Here is a 21,389-nt window from a genome sequence, read left to right on the forward strand (position 1 = left end):
AATATATGTAAAGTGCTTCCACAGGAGGCAGTGGAATTAGATCATTTACATCATTTAGGAAAACAGATAGACCATGCATAGTATAACAAGGACATGGTGGCTGAATGGCCTGTATCTATACTGCATGTCTCTCGGGCACTTAGCTGCTTAAAAAGTAATGGTCAAGGAATATGCCAGACCATGTAATTGCAGATTCTAATGCAATTCAACTGTTGCTTGAATACGATCTCCAGGATCTATTCTGAATCTAAACTATTCAACACAACAGAAAATATTTTCAATGTGAAGATGGGAATTTGTGTTCCATACAGTCACCACCACTGATGTATCTACAATAGGAGCTTGGCTGGCAAAAATTTAAAAAACTGTATTCCTTATGTTTGCTCACACAGCCTTGGACCATAACCTTCAAAGGTTGGCCAGCTTGGTCAGTAGTGATACTGAGATACATTGAAGAATTCACACAGCTATAATGTAAACATTTGAAGCGAACGAGAAACATAGTCACACAGAAGTCAAGATGGCTAGTTGGTGAGAGAGCATCAGAATGATCTTGGTTATTATAGAATAGATTTGTAATCTGAACTGGAGTAAAAGGTCAAAAATGAGGAAAGTTGCAAAAACATAAAGTATTGAATAAACATTGCTCTAATACTTCCAATTTTAAATCACATTTTCTGCAATAAATGTTAATAAAGGTAATCAATTTATTTCATTAATAAAACACCACAATTCGAGTAAATGATATTACATGCAGCAGAGATACTGCACATCTTTGCATTTGTTCATCATTTTTATTTCAAGCAATTATTTGTTAAGTAATTTTAAATGGTCAAACTGCTGATACAGAACACAGAAGAAACTAATCTTCTTTGCTTCAGATTTAACCAAGGTTCATTGAGAAGTTGGGCAATTATGCTACTATTTCATCAATACTCAGTTTTGTTCCTGCAGCAAGCTTTCTTCGTGAAAGACAGCTCACAGGTAGGAAACTCAATTAATAGACAGAGGGACCAAAACATTATCGCAGCCTTGAACTACCATTTGCTACACGAAGGAAGGGAAACATTTGGAATGCTAACAGAGCTGGAACTTTACCTTAAACTATAATAAAAATATAAACCAGACCAAGGCTGCACCTGTAAAGATCACATCGCTTGATTAATTCAACAGAACATTTGATGTTTTGAACAAAGAGCCTGCTCTTCAAGTCATTTGATATAAAACAATTAGATATTTCAGTAATTTGAATTAAATGTATAAAATACAATTCTCAATTGTAATTAAAAGTGGACATGCAAATGAAATATGATGCGAATTTGTGTTTTTGGAATGGCCACTCAGCAATTTAGTATCAGTGCATGAGCCACATCATGTCAATATCTCACTGAGTTCATTGAGAGCAAATTAGATTTACACAACTTGCTTGATTCAGTGCACATAATAATAGATTAACTAAGTCAAATTATCAATAGCTCCACTTCAAATCAATTTAAGACTACATTACTTTCTCAATTTTGCACAGACCACTAATTTTACAAAAGTACTCTTTAGATGCACAATTTTATCTGCTCACTGTCCTTTTCCAATACCCGCATCATCTTGTAGACAAAGACAATGTGACAAAGGAACCGTGTGCACTTATCAATTAAATAGAAAATGTTACCATCAGCTCCTGCAGTCCTAGTGCATCATTATAATGTCTCAATTATAATTAATTTCTTTCAATTACCTCAGAGTCTTGGGAAGCCACATTCAGATGGGTGAGTGAAGCTGAAGCTTTGATTCTTCCCCATGCTTGGTTAGTGATGGTTAGGAATCTTAAGACCTCAAAGCTGGAGGCAGATTATACAGGACAACGAGGTTAAGCCAACTACCATCAGGTCAAATGGCAAGCAAGTTGGGTCATAAGGCAGGGTGCTTTCCTGGGGCAAGGGAGGTTACAAGACAACTGCCTTCCTAGTGTTATAGATCAACAAACAGTGCAGTATCACTGCAAAATCTGAAAATAAAAATATTTTCTGCAGGACAGGAATCTGAGAGAGGAGCTAGTAGCTGCTGTGCCAAGGTTCCTTTATGACAGGGCCCTATTAAAAACTTAAGAATGGAAGGAATTAAAATGTCCCTTTTTTCAAACTTCCATTAAAAACAGGAAACACTTCAGACCAAGGACGGAATTTTTCACTGCCCTAATCATAGATGAGTTGGTTCAACAGGGGCAGCATCCAGTCTTGTTATAGGCTTCTGTGGATAATCTGTTGCAACTGTAAAAAAAATATAAATGATAAAAGAATCTTCCCTTAGCTTGAAGAAAATTATGTCATGAATTGACACTCTGGGAACATGGGCTGACATCCACATTCAGCGGTGCACTCACACAATGCTCCCCTTCACGATTACCTTTACAAATAAGGGAAAATCTGAAAATAGCTCCGAACACTTAATAATTAACATGCTTCACTGTGTTCTACCCTACTTCATTTAAAATAACAAAAGGAATCATTGTGCAACACATGGTTCAGATTGAACAAACCCGATCACAGCGGGCAGGTAATCTCATCACACCTTTCAGCAATCCTTGAATGTTATTTTAAGTACAAACTTTACCCCTGAAATGATGGTTGCCAAACCAAAAATGAGGCACAAGTAATCTTGTGCAGAATGAATTCAGTGATTATAACATTAGTTTAGTAAAGGCAGGATAAAGAAGTCATTTCAGAGATAACAGAAGGTAGCACAGCAATGAACTCCCAACAACAGAAGGGTTCTGAAGTACAGTGAGACTTCTTGCCATTGGCTACAACAGTCTTGCGCAAGAGATATTCAATTGTCAGGCGAATCTTGAAGTTCTATTTCAAATATTCCCATCGTCTCTTTAAAACAGAACTTCGTCCATGTGCCCACTGCTGAGGGAGGATGTGGAGAGAAAAAAAATGGGTTAAGAACAACTCTACTTGGGTGATGAGACTAAAGAACAATGATCTAAGATATTATGCACAAGCAGATTTAATTTACACCTGCACAGATGTTCAGAAATGCAAAGTATAACAATTTCAGTCTATGCCAGGATAGATCCTGAATTATAATATCAATTTCAATGCAATGTTTGTGTCACTGGACAAATCAGCACATAGAACCAGCACACCATGAACAAAGGGGAATAGTTATATTGGACAATAATTAAACTAAATTGAAACAGTTGCTCTGGATGAGAATAGGCACACACTGGCAGCAAACATGAAAGGAAATCCAAAGAATATTCCACAGGCATCCACAGGGGATGGAACTTTAGAGAGGAAATGGGGTCATTCAGAGACCTTATTAGAAATCCAGTCACGGAGGTGGTGGGTGTAGATGAAGTTCAAAACTTCAGATGATCAAAGATAACTCTGCTGGAGTCGCAATAAAAGTTTATATATTCAAGGTTCTGCACTGGACTAAAAAGTCCAGGTAGGGTTACAATGAATAAATCACATGGTCTTGATGGGGCATCCAAGCTTAGGGAGAAAATGGCAGAGATCCTGGCTACAATCTCCTGAATTACCTTGGATTCAGGCTACTACCCATTGACTGGTAAACAGCAAATGATTTAAAAAGGGTTGCAGGACATAAAAACAATAATCAGAGATGGTCAGTTTAATATCCAAGTTGAGAACAAATTCTAGAAACAATGATCAAGGTCAAAATTACCAGCCACTTCCACAAGAATAGATGGATGAGAGAAAGCCAGCACAGATATGTTGTAGTCAAATCACGATTAATCTAAGAACATTTTTTTGATAAACCAATAGAGGTTTGATGAAGGAAATACATATTCCAAAAGATATTTGATCAAGTGCGACATAATATACGTCATCAAGATTAAAACCTTTGAAATGAAATGGACTATAGCAACATGGACAAAAATAGTCAAGTTATTGGAGTCAGTGGCAGTGAAACAGTAAAATTAAAAAAACAAATCTGAAATAAAAATTTAAAACGGTGGAAAACCTCAGGGGACAGGCAGTGTCTGTGGAAAGTGAAACATTTAAATTTCAGGTCTGGAATCCCTCAGGTCTGATAAAGAGGGACAAGTTTATCTCTGAAACAGAGAATGATGGCGGGGAGTGATGGGTGAACAAATGGGCAATTCTCAGTGAATGAAAAGATGTGGCAATTAAAGGGGAATCAAGATCTGCTTAAGTTTTCTTGTCTGTTTAATATGTTGACAATGTTGTATTGTCTTTGGAATAATCAGCGAATCAGACCATGTAAAGATAGAAGAATGGAAGGTTGGCAAAATGGGCAGTTCTCTTACAAGCAGAAAGAAAAAGCAAATTGATGTAGTGTTTGATATTCTGAGCTTTCCAGAAATGTCATTAGTGAGCAGGATTAAAGCAAATCCCAAAGTATTTTATACTTGCATTAAAAACAAGAGGATGACCAAGGAGAGGATAGGTTCCATAAAGGATGAAGGGATTTTAGGTTTGGAGTCAGAGGAAGTGGGTGAGGTACTAAATGAGTACTTTGCATTGGTATTCACCAGAGAGGGACAATGGATAGTGACATGCATAACATGGAGGATACTTACGAGTGAGGGCATCGAGATCAAGAAAGAGAAGGTGCTGGGTCTTTGAAGGAGCATTAAAGTGAAGCCCTCATGGGCTGATGGGATATACTCCTAGTTAATTGAAAGAGGCAAGTGAGACATTTACTAGAGCTTTGACGAAAATCTTTGTTTCCTCACTAATAATAGGTAAGGTCTGGAGGACTGGATAGTAGCTAATGTTGTAGATTTGTTCAAGGGAAATAGGGACAATCCAGGAAATTGTAAGCCAATGAGCTCCACATCAGGGTAGGGAAACTGCTTTAAGTATTCTTTCCAGGGACTTACATTTAGAAAGTCATGGTCAGATTAGAGTCAGTCAATGTGACTTTGTGAGGGACAAGTAATGTCCTACCAATTTGATTTGAGTTTTTTTGAGGTGATGATAAAGATAGTTGAAGAGGGTAGGGTAGTGGATGTTGTCTACTTTTGTCTACATGGACTTTGACAAGATCTCTCACAGTAGGCTGATCCAGAAGATACGGATGCATGAGATCCATGCACTAATTTGAATACAGAGTTAGCTGGACCAAAGACAGAAGGTAGTGGTGGAAGGTGCGTGATGAGTGGTGTTCCCCAGGAATTGTTGTTGGGACCTCTGTTGTTTGATATATAGCAGGTGGAATAGCAAGTTTGCAGTTGACACTAAGATTGGTGGAATTAAAATTAAGATTGGGGACAATTAAAGAATACATCAGGATATAGGTGTGGGCAGAGAAATGGCAAATGGAGATTAATCCAGACAAATGTGAAGTGCTTGGGAAGTCAAATGCAAAGGGAATATATTTAGTTAATGGCAGGACACTTAAAAACATTGATCTGCAGAGGGATCTGGAATGAGAGGCGGGGCACTGTGTACAATTGTAACAAAGTAATTTTGCCGCTATACAAAACTTTACAATTCTGTTTGCCCCATTACAGGAAGAATGTGGAGGCTCTTGAGAGGGTACAGGAGAGGTTTAGCAGGATGCTGCCTGGATTATAAGGTGTGAGCTATGGGGTGAGGTTAGACACACTGGACTGCAAGCATCAGAGTTTGAGGGGAGACAATAGAAGTTTGTAAAATTATGAGAGGCATTCATGGAATAGTCAGAATCTTTACCCCTAGGGTAAAAGTATTGCACACTAGAGGACGTGTTTAAAGTGAGAAGAGGAAGTTTAAGGGAGAAGTGCAGGGTAGTTTTCTTTTTTTAAAAAAAAAATACACAGTAGTAGGTGTCCGGAACAGGCAGCCAGAGGTAGTGGCCAAAGCAGATACAACAGCACCATTCAAAATGTTTCGAGCGAGATACATGGATATGAAGGGAATGAAGGGGTATCTTATATGTGCAAACAGCATAATTTAAATCTGATATTTACATCAAGTTCAGCTCAGACATGTGGGTTGAAGGGTCTGTTCCTCTGCTGTACTCTTCAATGTTCTATATTTGGTAGAGTTTGGAAAATGAGAGGAAATATGATTAAAAACTTACAAAATTCTGACAGGATGTAATGAGGGGAAATTTCTTGACTGGTTTATCAAAAATGATGAGTCAGAATGTCTGCTTTATAGGCAAAGGGATTTAGAACTGAGATGAGGAAAACTTATTCACTCAGAGTATAGAACCTTCGGAATTTGCCACCAAAGAAATATATGGAGGCTATGGTGCTGAATATATTTAAATAAGATAGGTAGATTTCTAGACACAAAAGGTGTGAAGGGATATGGGGACAGAACAGGGATATGAAATAATTAGTGAATGGCAGAGCAGACTTGAAGGACCACAATTTTGCTGTTCTACCATAAAAATATTCAAAGAATCTTCTGCAGAATTTTGTTCCAAATATCTTCTTCTCTTAGGGTCATGAATCTTTGCAATTCTGTGCCCCAGGAAGTTGTGGAATGGAATATATTCAGGGTGTAGACTACAAGGGAGTCAAAGGACATGAGGACAGAGTGGGAAAGTGACTTTGAAGCCAAAATTGGACTAACCACAATCTTACTGATGGCCTGCTCTTGCTTCTCAAGTTCTTATGATTGAATATATCTCAAACATTTTCCTCATGGGTTTTAAACATCGATTCCTCATTACAGATTCTCTCATAACATCCCTCTCAAGATATTGCGTGTTTCCATTAACATAACATAACAATTACAGCACGGAAACAGGCCATTAGGCCCTTCTAGTCCGCACCGAACCAAACACCCCTTTCTAGTCCCACCTCCCTGCACAATGCCCATAACCCTCCATCTTCTTCTCATCCATATACCTGTCCAACCTTTTCTTAAATAATACAATTGACTCCGCCGCCACTATTTCTCCCGGAAGCTCATTCCACATGGCTACCACTCTCTGAGTAAAGAAGTTCCCCCTCATGTTACCTCTAAACCTCTGCCCCTTAATTCTTAACTCAGGTCCTCTTGTTTTAATCTTTCCTCTCTTAACGGAAATAGTCTATCCACATCCACTCTGTCTATCCCTTTCATAATCTTAAATACTTCTATCAAATCCCCTCTCAACCTTCTACGCTCCAAAGAATAAAGACCTAATCTGTCCAATCTCTCCCTATACCCTAGATGCTTAAACCCAGGTAACATTCTGGTAAACCTTCTCTGCACTCTCTCCACTCTGTTTATATCCTTCCTATAATTAGGCGACCAGAACTGCACACAGAATTCCAAATTAGGCTGCACCAACGTCTTATACAATCTCAACGTCACCTCCCAACTCCTATATTCCATGCAATGATTGATAAAGGCCAGCATACTAAAAGCCTTCTTCACCACCCTATTCACGTGAGTTTCTACCTTCAGGGAACGATGTACCGTTACTCCTAAATCTTTCTGCTCTTCTGTATTCATCAATGCTCTCCCATTTACCACGTATGTCCTATTCTGATTCTTCTTACCAAAATGAAGCACCTCACACTTATCAGCATTAAATTCCATCTGCCATTTTTCAGCCCACTTTTCTAAGCAGCCCAAATCCCTCTGCAACCCTTGAAAACCTTCTTCATTATCCACTATTCCACCTATCTTAGTATCGTCTGCATATTTACTAATCCAATTCACCACCCCATCATCTAGATCATTAATGTATATAACGAACAACAATGGGCCCAATACAGATCCTTGAGGCACACCACTGGTCACCGGCCTCCAACCTGACAGACAATTATCCACTACCACTCTCTGGCCTCTCCCTTTCAGCCAATGTTCAATCCATTTGACTATCTCAAAATTTATACCTAAAGACTGCACCTTCCTAACTAACCTTCCATGTGGTACCTTATCGAAGGCCTTACTGAAGTCCATATAGACAACATCCACTGCGCTACCCTCATCCACATTCCTAGTCACCTCTTCAAAAAATTCAATCAGATTGGTCAAAAATGACCTTCCTCCCACAAATCCATGTTGAGTGCTCCTGATCAGACCCTGTCTATCCAGATGTTTATAAGTACTATCTCTAAGAATTTTCTCCATTAATTTACCTACCACAGATGTCAAACTTACAGGCCGATAGTTGCCAGGCTTCCTCCTTGAACCCTTTTTAAATAACGGAACCACATGCGCAATGCGCCAATCCTCCGGCACTATCCCCATATTTAATGACATTTGGAAAATTACCGCCAGAGCCTCTGCTATTTCCTCCTTCAATTCTCTCAATGACCTGGGGAAGATCCCGTCTGGTCCCGGAGACTTATCCACCTTTATATTCTTCAAAAGCCCTAAAACTACACCTTTTGTAATCTCTATATTCTCCATATTCCCAATTTGCTTTTTTTATCTCACATCTCCCAATATCCTTCTCCTTAGTGAATACCGAAGAAAAGAAACTGTTCAATATCTCCCCCATTTCTCTAGGCTCCACACACAGTTTTCCGCTCTGATTTTCTAAGGGACCAATTTTGTCTCTAGCTTTCCTTTTACCATTAACATATTTGTAGAACTCTTTTGGATTAGTTTTCACCCTGCTTGCCATAGTTTCCTCGTACCTTCTTTTAGCTTTCCTAATTCCTCTCTTAAGATTCCTCTTACATTCAATGTATCTTTCAAACATCTCCTTAACTCCATGCTTCTTATATCTAATGTACGCCTCCCTTTTTCTTCGAACCAAGTTTCCAATATTCCTTGAAAACCACGGCTCTCTCAAACCTTTTGCCCCTCCTTTTAACCTAACAGGAACATAAAGCTTTTGCACTCTCAAAATCTGATCTTTAAAAGACTTCCAACTCTCTACTACATCCTGCCCATAAAACAAATTGTCCCAATGAACACCCTGTAAGTCCTTTCGCATCTCCTCAAATCTAGCTTTTCCCCAATCAAAAACCTCAACCCTTGGCCCTGACTTCTCTCTTTCCATAATGACATTGAAGCTAATGGCATTATGATCACTGGACCCGAAGTGCTCGCCAACACTAACCTCCGTCACTTGACCCATCCCATTTGCCAACAGTAGATCTAACACTGCTCCTTCTCTGGTCGGTACCTCTACATATTGTTGTAAAAAACTATCTTGCACACATTTCACAAACTCTAACCCATCCAGTCCTTTCACAGAATGTGTTTCCAAATCTATATGTGGAAAATTAAAATCTCCCATAATTACAACCCTGTGCTTATCACAAATATCTACTATCTCCCTACAGATTTGCTCCTCTAGGTCTCGGTCCCCTCCGGGTGGTCTATAATTCACCCCTACAAGTGTAACCTCTCCTTTCCTACTCCTCAGTTCCATCCAAATGTGCCCTCTAATCTATCCTTACTCTCTCTTCAAAACTCAGCAGATAGAGCCTAAAGACCTGGTATTATCCAAAAGGGTTTCAAACTTGGAGTGTGTATTCCAGTAATATTAACTGATCACTGAAGGCTTGTTTTTTTTGTGAACCTAAAGCAGCAAGATGTCTGGGCTGTGGACCACAACAGGAAGTAACAGCAGTCTGTGCAATTTGACCAGAACATAGTCTCGCATTTCAGTGTCAGGGACTTTTAATTTGAATGCTGTGGAGTTATTTGCATACACTCATTGCAATAGTCTATCAGCAGGTGTAAACAGTCACATGGAAAATATATGCTCTGCATGAAGAAGTATTGCAACATTAATATTCTGTTCACACATATTTGAGTATTGGGAAATAGTCAACTTTAGTGAAGACTGGCAGCTAACTCACTGCTCAACTGGGATAATCCCAACGGCATCAAGGAATTCCCACACATACTCAGGGAATGCTAGAGAACAGAGGAAAACGTCATCAAAAACAACATTAGGCAGCATCTGTAGAAAGGTTCCAGACCTTTTCTCTCAGTTTCTCTCTCCACAAATGTTGTCTGACTTGCTTAAGATTTTATGCCATTTTAGGTTTTAGTTTCAGATTTACACATTTCTGGGGTTTTTTTTCTGTTTCAATGACAGTGAAATGTCCACTCTACTCATTCCTATGAAAATCAATGCCTGGAGTCTCAGATGCAGATTCAAAATATTACTCTTCTATAGGTCAGAAAGAACAAGCTAGGAGGGAAGAACCACCAGTGGTAGTGGGGATGCAAATATCAGATTCTTCAATTCCACCCCATGACAGAAGTGAAGAATGTCTCATGAACAGCAAGGAGCTTCCTGAAAAAAAAAAATTGAAACCATGCAGCTGTCAGGCATTTTATTCACTCTCACGGGCCTGAAGTTCAGCAAAGCTCACAGGAGTCAATTGATGCACCATTTTCCACACCTGCTATTGCACTGGATACTCAGCATCATCATCTTCTTCAGAATCTACAAATTAAGGACAGATTAATGTCAGTTTCCTGATCACAGAATTCTGTGGCACAGAAAGTTCTGTTGGCCCGCTTGCATTCATTCCAGTCTGAAACCGACTTCAGGACAGACACACAACTCTGGCTCTAGAGTCACAGATTGGAATGAAAACAAGTTTCCTATCCTAAAGAACAGGGATTTTTTAAATACAACATTTTCATGATCATCAATATTAATACTATTTTTTTTAAAATTCGGGATTCTTTACTTGACTGAATTTAATGTTCCCAGCTGGTTTGGTGGACATGCAAGATCATCAGTCCAGTTTGAGGCTGCCACCAAAGCCTGCATAAACAACATAACGATTCTCCATTTTTAATCAACCTTCTCTCATACATCATCAAACTCTGAAGTATGTGAAAATCAATTTCCCTGAAATGCATCTGATACCTTTTATTGACCCATATTTACACAGAAAAAATAATTTTTCTCAGATTATTATCTCAGTATTTTCTCACCACTGATTAACCTAAAACTTTAGAAAGAACATTAAAAATACATATTGTACCCTTGCTTATTGATGGAAGCTTGAATAATCAAATTAAGGCTATGCCAAATAATCAAGTTTAAGTTGCACAAGAAAAACCTGACAAAATAGCATTCTCCGGTTCTCGATGCAAAACATGCAAACACACGAACATGCATACAGACAAGCAATACACAGGAGGAACAAATATACATCTATAAAATTAAATATTTTAAAACAAATAGTGGAGTCTTGGTAGAAAAACACTGGTTAGGCCCTAACTGAAGTAAGAAGGCAAATTCTAGATATTGTACTTTAGCAAGACATCCAAGAGCTTCGTGAGGTTGTCAAGAACATTTATTTGAATGGTACCAACAATGATTCTTTGATAACATGGATAAGGACAAATATTCCACTTAAAGCAGAATAGACTAAAAGGTCTAATGAGTTAATAAGAGAATGTTTCCAGTGACATAGGTTCAGTGACCAAATTATGCAAGTTCTCCTGATTTTGAATGTGCAGTCTGCAATGTTAGATGAAGCTGACTCAACCTTACTTTTCATTTCAGAAATAAACTCATGAAAAGGACAGATACAGGGAAACAGCAGGCAAGCAAGACTAACCAAACAGATTAACCAAGAAAGATAGAAATATCCTGTGCTGCGGGTAGCAAGGTTAGCGTAGTGGATAGTGCAACACTATTATGGCGCCAGCAACCTGGTTAGGAATTTGTATGCTCTTCCTGTGTCTGCAAGGGTTTCCTTCAGGTGCTCCCACCTCTTCTAACATGTACAGACATTGTACGTTAAATGGTATGTTTGGTGGTTGGTGGGGGGGGGGGGTGGGCCCACAGGGTCATGGACCAGAAATTTCAGTTTTCCAGATAAAAATGTCTTCAAAACTGTTTTCTGAATTTCCTCAGTAGACAGCAATCTAGTGAATGAATCATACTCATTGCTTCCTACAGCTCTGTCTGTAGACTGCTGACCCCTAGCAGTCCTTCAGCTCTTTCCAACATTTGGGAAGGCTGGGTAAAAGTGGGTGTCCGGGAGAAAAGTGTTCTAGAAATGAATCCTTTTTCCATGTCTGCAATTTTCAATCAAATTTTTAATATTGGAGGAAGACTGGAAGCATGAAAGTGAAACACTGAGTGTTTGATGGCTCCAGGCCTGTACTCACTGGAGTTTTGAAGTATGAGAGGAATATCTTCTTCTTCTTTGGCTTGGCTTCGCGGACGAAGATTTATGGAGGGGGTAAATGTCCACGTCAGCTGCAGGCTCGTTTGTGGCTGACAAGTCCGATGCGGGACAGGCAGACACGGTTGCAGCGGTTGCAGGGGAAAATTGGTTGGTTGGGGTTGGGTGTTGGGTTTTTCCTCCTTTTCCTTTTGTCAGTGAGGTGGGCTCTGCGGTCTTCTTCAAAGGAGGTTGCTGCCCGCCAAACTGTGAGGCGCCAAGATACCCGGTTTGAGGCGATATCAGCCCACTGGTGGTGGTCAATGTGGCAGGCACCAAGAGATTTCTTTAGGCAGTCCTTGTACCTCTTCTTTGGTGCACCTCTGTCACGGTGGCCAGTGGAGAGCTCGCCATATAACACGATCTTGGGAAGGCGATGGTCCTCCATTCTGGAGACGTGACCCACCCAGCGCAGCTGGATCTTCAGCAGCGTGGACTCGATGCTGGCGATCTCTGCCATCTCGAGTACTTCGACGTTTGGGATGAAAGCGCTCCAATGAATGTTGAGGATGGAGCGGAGACAACGCTGGTGGAAGTGTTCTAGGAGCCGTAGGTGATGCCGGTAGAGGACCCATGATTCGGAGACGAACAGGAGTGTGGGTATGACAACGGCTCTGTATACGCTTATCTTTGTAAGGTTTTTCAGTTGGTTGTTTTTCCAGACTCTTTTGTGTAGTCTTCCAAAGGCGCTATTTGCCTTGGCGAGTCTGTGGTCTATGTCGTTGTCGATCCTTGCATCTGATGAAATGGTGCAGCCGAGATAGGTAAACAGGTTGACCGTTTTGAGTTTTGTGTGACCGATGGAGATGTGGGGGGGCTGGTAGTCATGGTGGGGAGCTGGCTGATGGAGGACCTCAGTTTTCTTCAGGAATATACTGAATATTGAAAGGGCTGGATAGAGTGGTTGTGAAGAAGGTGGTTCCAGTAGTGGAAGCATCCCTTTAGAACAGAAATAAGGTGAAATTTCTTCAGCTGGAGGGTGGTGAATCTGTGGAATTTATTGCCACAGACAGCTGTGGAAGCCATCATTGGGCAGATAATTGATTAATAAGTGTGTCAAAGGTTATGGGGAGAAAGCAGGAAAATGGAGTTCAGAGCAAAAAATACACGAGCCACTATTTGAATAGTGGAACAGACTCAATAGGCCAAATAGTCTAATTCGCAAGTTCAAATTTAACATCAGAGTACATGCAAGACATCACATTCACCAGAGATTCTTATTCCTCCAGACCCAGACAGAATTTCTACATATTGGCAGTGTAAACTGTGTTCAATAAAAAGATGCGTATAAAAAAAAAAGAGAAATGTAAACAAATTGACTGTGCAAATACAGAAAAAATATTCAGTAATAAATATGTGCAAAGTAAGTGTTTTTCCACCAAGACTCCACTATTTACTAAACAATATTTATATATATTTATTCACCTGTATGTCGCTCATCTGTATGCGCGTTACTGGTGGAAAGGTAACAACTGTTCCTGAACTTGGCGGTACGAGTCTTATGGCACTTAAATCTCTTTCCTTACATTCTATCCAGAAATTATAGGGCACGTCCCGGGTAGTGTGGATCCTTAATGATTGCTGTTGCTCTCTGATGGCAGCACTCCATGTAGATTTTCTCGATGATGAGGAGTTTTGCCTGTGATGTACTGGGCTGGGTCCACTACCTTTTGCAGGGCTATCGGTTTAGAGGTATTGATGCGACCATACCAAGCCTTAATGCACCCAGTCAGTACACTTTACACTACACATCTATAGGTTTGCTAAGGTTTCCAATGTCACACCGAACTTCCACAAACTCCTGAGGAAGTGGCGGCACTAACGTGCCTTCTTCATGATGACATTAGTATGTTAGGTTCAGGAAATATCCTCCGAGAAAGTAACTCGCAAGAATTTAAATTTGTTCATCCTCTTAATCTCTGATTCCCCAATGATCACTGGATCTCATGTTTCTGGTGTTTCCTTCTAAAAGTCTACAGTCAGCTACTTAGTTTTGGTGATATTGAATGAGAGGTTGTTGTTAGTGCACCATTCAGCCAAGTTTTCATTCTCCCTCCTATATGCTGACTCACTGCCCATCCTATATACACCCGATTCTTGCTCCTGCGTCTTGTGGTTTGAACATACAAGTTAAGGGATGTGGGTGTAAAGGGGAGATTGAGAAGGAGACATGTTAATGTTACTATGCTCAGCCCGGAGCTTGGTGAAGACTGCAGTGTGGCGAAAAACTGTTCTACTTCCTCATACTTAACACCTGTAACAATGAAACCTCAGCCAGGCAGCAGAGCCGAAAGTCACAGCACATAGGAAATATTTGCTGTGGTTTAACTCTACAGAAATGGGCTGATATGGGAAACAAGCTCCTGTGGTGAATAGACTGGAGTCTTGTCTAATTACAATACTTCCCAAATCGGTTTAGTCAGAACCCAAACACTGTCAACATGAACCACTAACTTAGGGAGTGACTGATCCAAAATCCAACCTCGCCAACTACTGCTTCATTCAAGCAACCCCAACCAGGAACCTGACCATGAAATGCTTGAAAGGCCAGTAAATGTTGAACAGGTGTTTACAACTCGATATTGACACTTCTGGGAATTGGCATCAGCTTCCTTTGTAGTGGCAGGAACTGATTATCTTTCAAAAACAAAAACCCACCAGAAAACAGAAGTAATGATTTTAACTGATACACTGCATGTTTGAAAGATTCAGAATCACTTACAAAATAAATTTTAAACAGTGCTTTAGGATAAAAATATACAACTGCATATTTATGAATAATTTTTAGAAAGTTAGCTTTGCTTATCTGCTGAGATAACTCAGAGAAATCATACCTGGAATAACCACTTTTAATATTACAAGTATTCTAAAGATGTATAAAAGTTTTAACAAATTTACACTTTGTCTTCAAAACACAGAAATATCATTTATTACAACAGATGGGCAAGCCAGGAAAATGATAATGGCAGAAAGATCAAGTCTTTGGGAAATGGAATAAGGGCAGAAAGGCAAATAAATGGATGGAAATCTCGGGGGGGGGGGGGGGGGAGGAAATAAAAAGTCCAGAACAGCTTGAGGTGGGGTTGGTGTCATCAGGAATCTTAGATGATAATGAGTGGTGCAAGATACAAGCCAGGATATTATCATTTTTGCACTACAGGGAAGCAGATCAGAGAGGGCCAATGGCATGAGCTGTTTTTCATCCAGATATGAACAATCGTGAATCAGTCACTTTCAAACTCACAACCTTTAGAACAGAGAGTAGAAAATAGTCAGGAGAGCATTCATCAGCTTCTGCTATTAAAAGAATGAAATCTATGCAAGGAGTTAAACAATAGAAAAAAAACAAGAAAATCTGCAGATGCTGGGGTCAAGTGCAATATCCAAATGTGCTGGTGAAACTCAGCAGGTCATGCAGCATCCATAGGATGTTTATCCAGAGCCCTCTTCTATATCAGGGAGACTGGACAGAGATTAGCAGATCACTTGGTTGAGCACTTTTGCTGTCTGCTGTAACAGCAAGGACATTGTAGTGGCCAACCAATTTAATTCAACATACCATTCAGCACAATGATATCCCTATCCATGGCCTCACATAAGGCCAAACCAAGGCTACCCACAAATTGGAGGAATAACATCAACCAGGTGACATCAATATTGACCTCGGGGGAGTCACGTGATGGAGTAGTGGCCGGACGGTGAACTCCAGCCCTCTCCAGAAAAGTCGGAAAAAATAAAGGAAAACACAAAGGCACAAAAATAAAAATTAAAGTAAAGTGAGTATAAAGGTGGAAAGAAGATGGCGACGAAAAAAGAAAAATCGAAACCAACGGTGAGAAGAGAGGAAGAGAAGACAACGGAAGAAGAAGGAGAAGGCCTTACCTGTTCGAAGAGGCCCACGGTGGAGAGAGAAACCCGCTCCCTCAGATCGGTAGAAAGTGGACTACAAAAATGGCTTGCTGAGCCGATTAAAAGTGCGCAACCGCGCATGCAAAAAAACACACCGACGGGAGGGGTGACCAGCTGGGGAGTCGATCTCCACAGCCGGCAATGACAGCTGCAGAACACCTGCAGCAAGAGGAGAACATAGAAGACAACGAAAACAAGAAAGAAGAGAAGAAAAGGACAACAAAGAAACAACAGATGGCCAACCCAGAGGAAAAAGAAGAGGAAGAGTACAGTGAAATAGAAGAAGAAGGGAAAGGCAAGACCAAGGATATACTTTCACTTATTAAAGAATACATGGAGTCATTTAAAGAATGGCAAGCGCAAGAATTTAATGATTTAAAAAGATTAAACAATACAGAAGAGAAAATGAATAAAATAGATATGACCTTATCAGAAATGGGAAAAAGAATGGACAAGGTGGAAGAACGAGAAGCAGCAGTAGAAATGGAGGTAGAGGACTTAAAAAAGAAATTAGAGGAATCTAATTAAAAAGTTAAAGAGCCACAAGAGCTGTTAGCTCAGAAAATAGATATAATGGAAAATTGTAACAGAAGAAATAACATAAAGATAGTGGGCCTTAAGGAAGATGAAGAAGGCAAGAATATGAGAGAGTTTATAAAAGATTGGATCCCCAGGATCCTAGGATGTCCAGAACTACAGCAAAAAATGGAAATAGAAAGGGCACATAGAGCATTGGCCTTTAAACCACAACCACAACAAAAGCCAAGATCTATTTTAGTAAAATTCCTAAGATATACTACAAGAGAAAAGGTACTGGAGAAAACAATGGAAAAAGTAAGAGAGGACAACAAGCCACTGGAGTACAAAGGGCGAAAAATCTTCATTTATCCAGATATAAGTTTTGAACTCCTGAAGAAGAGAAAGGAATTCAATACAGCAAAGGCGATTATATGGAAGAAAGGGTATAAATTTATACTAAAGCATCCAGCGGTATTGAAAATATTTATTCCAGGACAGCAAAACAGACTATTCTCGGATCCAGAGGAAGCACGAAAATTTGCAGAACAATTACAAAATAGACTGAGAGATGAAGACGTGTAACGAGAGTACAAAAGACTGCGAACTAAAAAGACACAAGTTTTGAGCTCCTGAAGAAGAGGAAGGAGTTCAATACAGCGAAAACGATCTTATGGAAAAAAACTATTCTCGGATCCAGAGGAAGCAAGGAAATTTGCAGAACAACTACAAAACAAGCAGAGAGATGAAGACATGTAATAAGAGTAAAAATGACCACGATTTATATGTATGTGGGTAAAGAGGTATATGTGTGTATATGTATAGTGTGCATACATGAATGTATCCGTATTTAGAGGAAAATATAGAGAGTATAGACAAGAATTAATAAGGGAAGGAAATGGAATAGAGGGAATAAGGAGGGAATTAAAAGAGTGACCTTTGTTACATATGAAAAGTGAAATCTTTTCTGGGGGGGGCTGGGTGGGGAGCAGTTACGGTCACTGCAAAATCAGCTGACGCTTGCGAGTGAATTCGCAAATCCAAATGGAGAGGGGAGATGTGGATAAAGGACAACTCAGGAGGGGAAGGGGAGATTGGGGCTAAAGAAGTTTTAAATAGGAGAATAAGGAAAATGTTTGATGTTTTAGGAATGTTGTCTTATAAAGGGTTCAAAACAAGAAAACAGAAATGGATAAGAAGGAAAGGTAATGATGGAGAAACGGAAAGGGAAGATAAACAAAGTATAAAATGGCTACGTTGAACTATATGACTTTAAATATTAATGGAATACATAACCAAATTAAAAGGAAGAAACTGCTAAATTTACTGAAAAAAGAAAAAATTGATATAGCATTTGTGCAAGAAACACATTTAACTGAATTGGAGCACAAGAAATTAAAGAGAGATTGGGTAGGACACGTAACAGCAGCATCGTATAATTCAAAAGCAAGAGGAGTAGCTATATTAATTAGTAAAAATGTGCCATTTAAAATAGAAGAGGAAATAATAGATCCAGCAGGGAGATATGTAATGATAAAATGTCAGATATATTCAGAGTTTTGGAATCTACTCAATGTATATTCACCTAACGAAGAAGATCAAAAGTTTATGCAAGATATCTTTTTGAAGATAGCAGATACGCAAGGGAACATATTAATAGGAGGGGATTTCAACCTGAATTTGGATTCAAATATGGACAAAACTGGGAAAAAAATTAACAGAAAGAACAAAGTAACCAAATTTATAATTAAATCGATGGAAGAAATGCAACTTTTGGATATATGGAGGAAACAACACCCAAAGGAAAAGGAATATTCATATTACTCGGCTAGACATAAAACATACTCAAGAATAGTCCTATTTTTGTTATCAGCTCGTATGCAAGATAGAGTAAGAAAAACAGAATATAAAGCTAGAATACTATCGGACCATTCACCCTTAATATTGACAATAAGGTTAGAGGACATCCCTCCAAGAATGTATAGATGGAGATTAAACCCCATGTTACTTAAAAGGCAGGATTTTAGAGAATTTATTGAAAGACAAATTAAAATGTATTGTGAAATAAATACGAAATCAGTGAAAGGTAAGTTTATACTATGGGATGCAATGAAAGCATTCATTAGAGGGCAAATAAAAAGTTATGTAACCAAGATGAAAAAGGACTATAATCAGGAAACAGAGCAGTTGGAAAGGGAAATAGTAAATATAGAAAAAGAATTAGCAACGAAGGAAGATACAACTAAAAGAAGAGAATTGGCGGATAAATAAATAAAATATGAAACACTACAAACATATAAGGTGGAGAAGAATATAATGAAGACAAAACAGAAATATTATGAACTAGGTGAAAAAACGCACAAAATCCTAGCATGGCAGCTTAAGACAGAACAAGCTAAGAAAATGGTATTGGCATCAAGGAAAAAAGACAAACAAATTACATATAATCCAAAAGAAATTAAGGAAAACTTTAGAGAATTCTATGAACAATTATACCGAACTGAAAACGAAGGGAAAATAGATGAATTTCTAACTTAAATTGAACTACCAAAACTACAAATAGAGGAACAAAATAAATTAACAGAGCCATTTAGAATAGTAGAAATACAAGAGATAATAAAAAAATTACCAAATAATAAGACACCAGGAGAGGATGGATTCCCAATAGAATTCTACAAAACATTTAAAGACTTATTAATTCCGCCCCTCCTGGAAGTAATCAACCAGATTGATAAAACACAAAGCTTACCAGATTCATGTAAAACAGCAATAATTACAGTAATACTAAAGCAAGGGAAAGATCCACTCACACCAGCGTCATATAGACCAATATCTTTACTTAACACAGATAAGTTAATAGCTAAACTATTAGCAAACAGATTAGCAGAGTATGTACCGCAAATGGTAAATCTAGACCAAACTGGATTTATCAAAAAAAGACGCACAACAGACAATATTTGTAAATTTATTAACTTAATTCATGCAGTAGAAGGGAATAAAGCGCCAACAGTAGCAGTTGCTTTAGACGCAGAGAAAGCCTTTGACAGAGTAGAATGGAATTATTTGTTCAAAGTATTGCAAAAATTCAGTTTACCAGAGAAGTATATTAATTGGATTAAAGCATTATATAAGGGACCATTAGCGAAAGTGACAGTAAATGGACATGTATCAAAGCAATTTAACTTAAGCAGGTCAACACGGCAGGGATGCCCACTATCACCTTTATTGTTTGCGTTAGCTATAGAACCACTAGCAGAATTGATAAGAACAGAAAATAATATAAAAGGGATAAAAATAAAAGACAAGGAATATAAAATCAGTTTATTTGCGGATGATGTTATAGTATACTTAACAGAACCAGAACTATCAATAAAAGAATTATATAAGAAATTGAAGGAATATGGAGAAGTGTCGGGTTACAAGATCAACGTAAATAAAAGTGAAGCAATGCCTATGAAGAATGCGGATTTCTCAAAATTTAAGAAGGAATCACCATTTAGGTGGCAAATGCAAGCAATAAGATACCTAGGTGTACAAATAAATAAAAATCTCGGCCAACTATATAAACTCAATTATTATCCACTAATGAAAAAAATTACAGGACGATTTAGAGCATTGGAAAGATTTACCACTAACACTAATAGGATAAACTGTATTAAAATGAACATTTTTCCAAGGATAATTTACCTATTTCAGGCATTGCCAATACAACTGACAGAGAAATTCTTCAAGGAGTTAAAGAAAATAATAAGGAAATTTTTATGGAAAGGGGGGAAACCGAGGATAGCACTAGATAAATTAACAGAATGGTATAAACAAGGAGGCTTACAACTGCCAAACTTTAAAAATTATTATAGAACCGCACAATTAAGATACCTATCAGATTTTTATCAAACAAGGGAAAAGCCAGATTGGACCAGATTAGAATTAGATAAAATAGGGGAAAAGATACCTGAACACATATTATATAAATGGGATGAAAAACTGGTACAATATAGAAGTTCTCCAGTATTACATCATCTACTTAATATTTGGAAGAAGATTCATGTAGAAAGAAATAAAACAAATTATCAATTACCAAAACTAATATTGACGCAAAACAAGTTACTCCCTTTTACAATAGATAACCTTTCCTTTAGAGAATGGGAGAAAAAAGGGATTAAAAGAATAGAAAATTGTTTTTCAGGAAATAGATTCTTATCCTTTGAACAAATGAAAGATAAATACAATATAACTCAAGATACAGCGCTGGCATATTACCAATTGAGATCCTACTTGAAGGATAAATTAGGAAGCAGTTTGAGTTTGCCAGAGGGAAGTAACTTTGAATATGTGATTACAGATACAATGATAATCAAAAGATTTATAACAAATATGTATATTAAACTGCAAGAAAAGGAGAAATGGGAAACAAATGGTAAAACTAAACAAAAATGGGAACAAGATTTAAATATAAAGATAAAAAAGAAAACATGGGAGAAGTTATGCTCTGGAACGATGAGAAATACATAAATACGAGGTTACGTATGATACAATATAACTGGATACACAGGCTATACATTACACCTCAAAAGTTAAATAAATGGGACTCAACAGTATCTGATAGATGTTTTCGATGTAAAAAAGAAATGGGAACAACAATTCATGCAATCTGGACATGTGAGAAAGTAGAAAAATTTTGGGAAGATCTAAATCAGATATTAAATAAAATAACAGAAAACAATATACCAAAGAATCCAGAGATCTTCCTCCTAAGTAATATAAAAAACAAAGAATTTGGAATTGATTTGGAGGATGCACAAAAAAGATTTGTTAAGATAGCTCTAGCCGTAGCAAAAAAATGTATTATGTCAACCTGGAAATCGGAAGATAATTTGAAAATACA

General features: G+C 38.3%; 1 protein-coding gene across 8 annotated transcripts in view; it reads right to left on the reverse strand.

Annotated features, from left to right (window-relative positions):
- The window catches only part of stard3nl (STARD3 N-terminal like), a 37,502-nt gene that overhangs the window by 724 nt on the left and 15,389 nt on the right, over positions 1–21,389 (reverse strand). For 3 of the 8 annotated variants that reach the window (XM_069921064.1, XM_069921058.1, XM_069921063.1), the window contains one exon: positions 1–2,906. This exon is cut by the window's left edge and continues 724 nt beyond it. In XM_069921064.1, coding sequence (XP_069777165.1) covers positions 2,824–2,906 — 83 coding nt within the window. In that variant the 3' untranslated portion in view covers positions 1–2,823. Of the gene's footprint in view, positions 2,907–5,944; positions 6,007–10,291; positions 10,336–21,389 lie in introns of all 8 variants that reach the window. The other 5 variants (XR_011352179.1, XR_011352178.1, XM_069921062.1 and 2 more) reach the window with 5 other exon arrangements.

This window comes from Narcine bancroftii, chromosome 2 (assembly GCF_036971445.1).
Source record: "Narcine bancroftii isolate sNarBan1 chromosome 2, sNarBan1.hap1, whole genome shotgun sequence".
NCBI classification, from domain to species: domain Eukaryota; kingdom Metazoa; phylum Chordata; class Chondrichthyes; order Torpediniformes; family Narcinidae; genus Narcine; species Narcine bancroftii.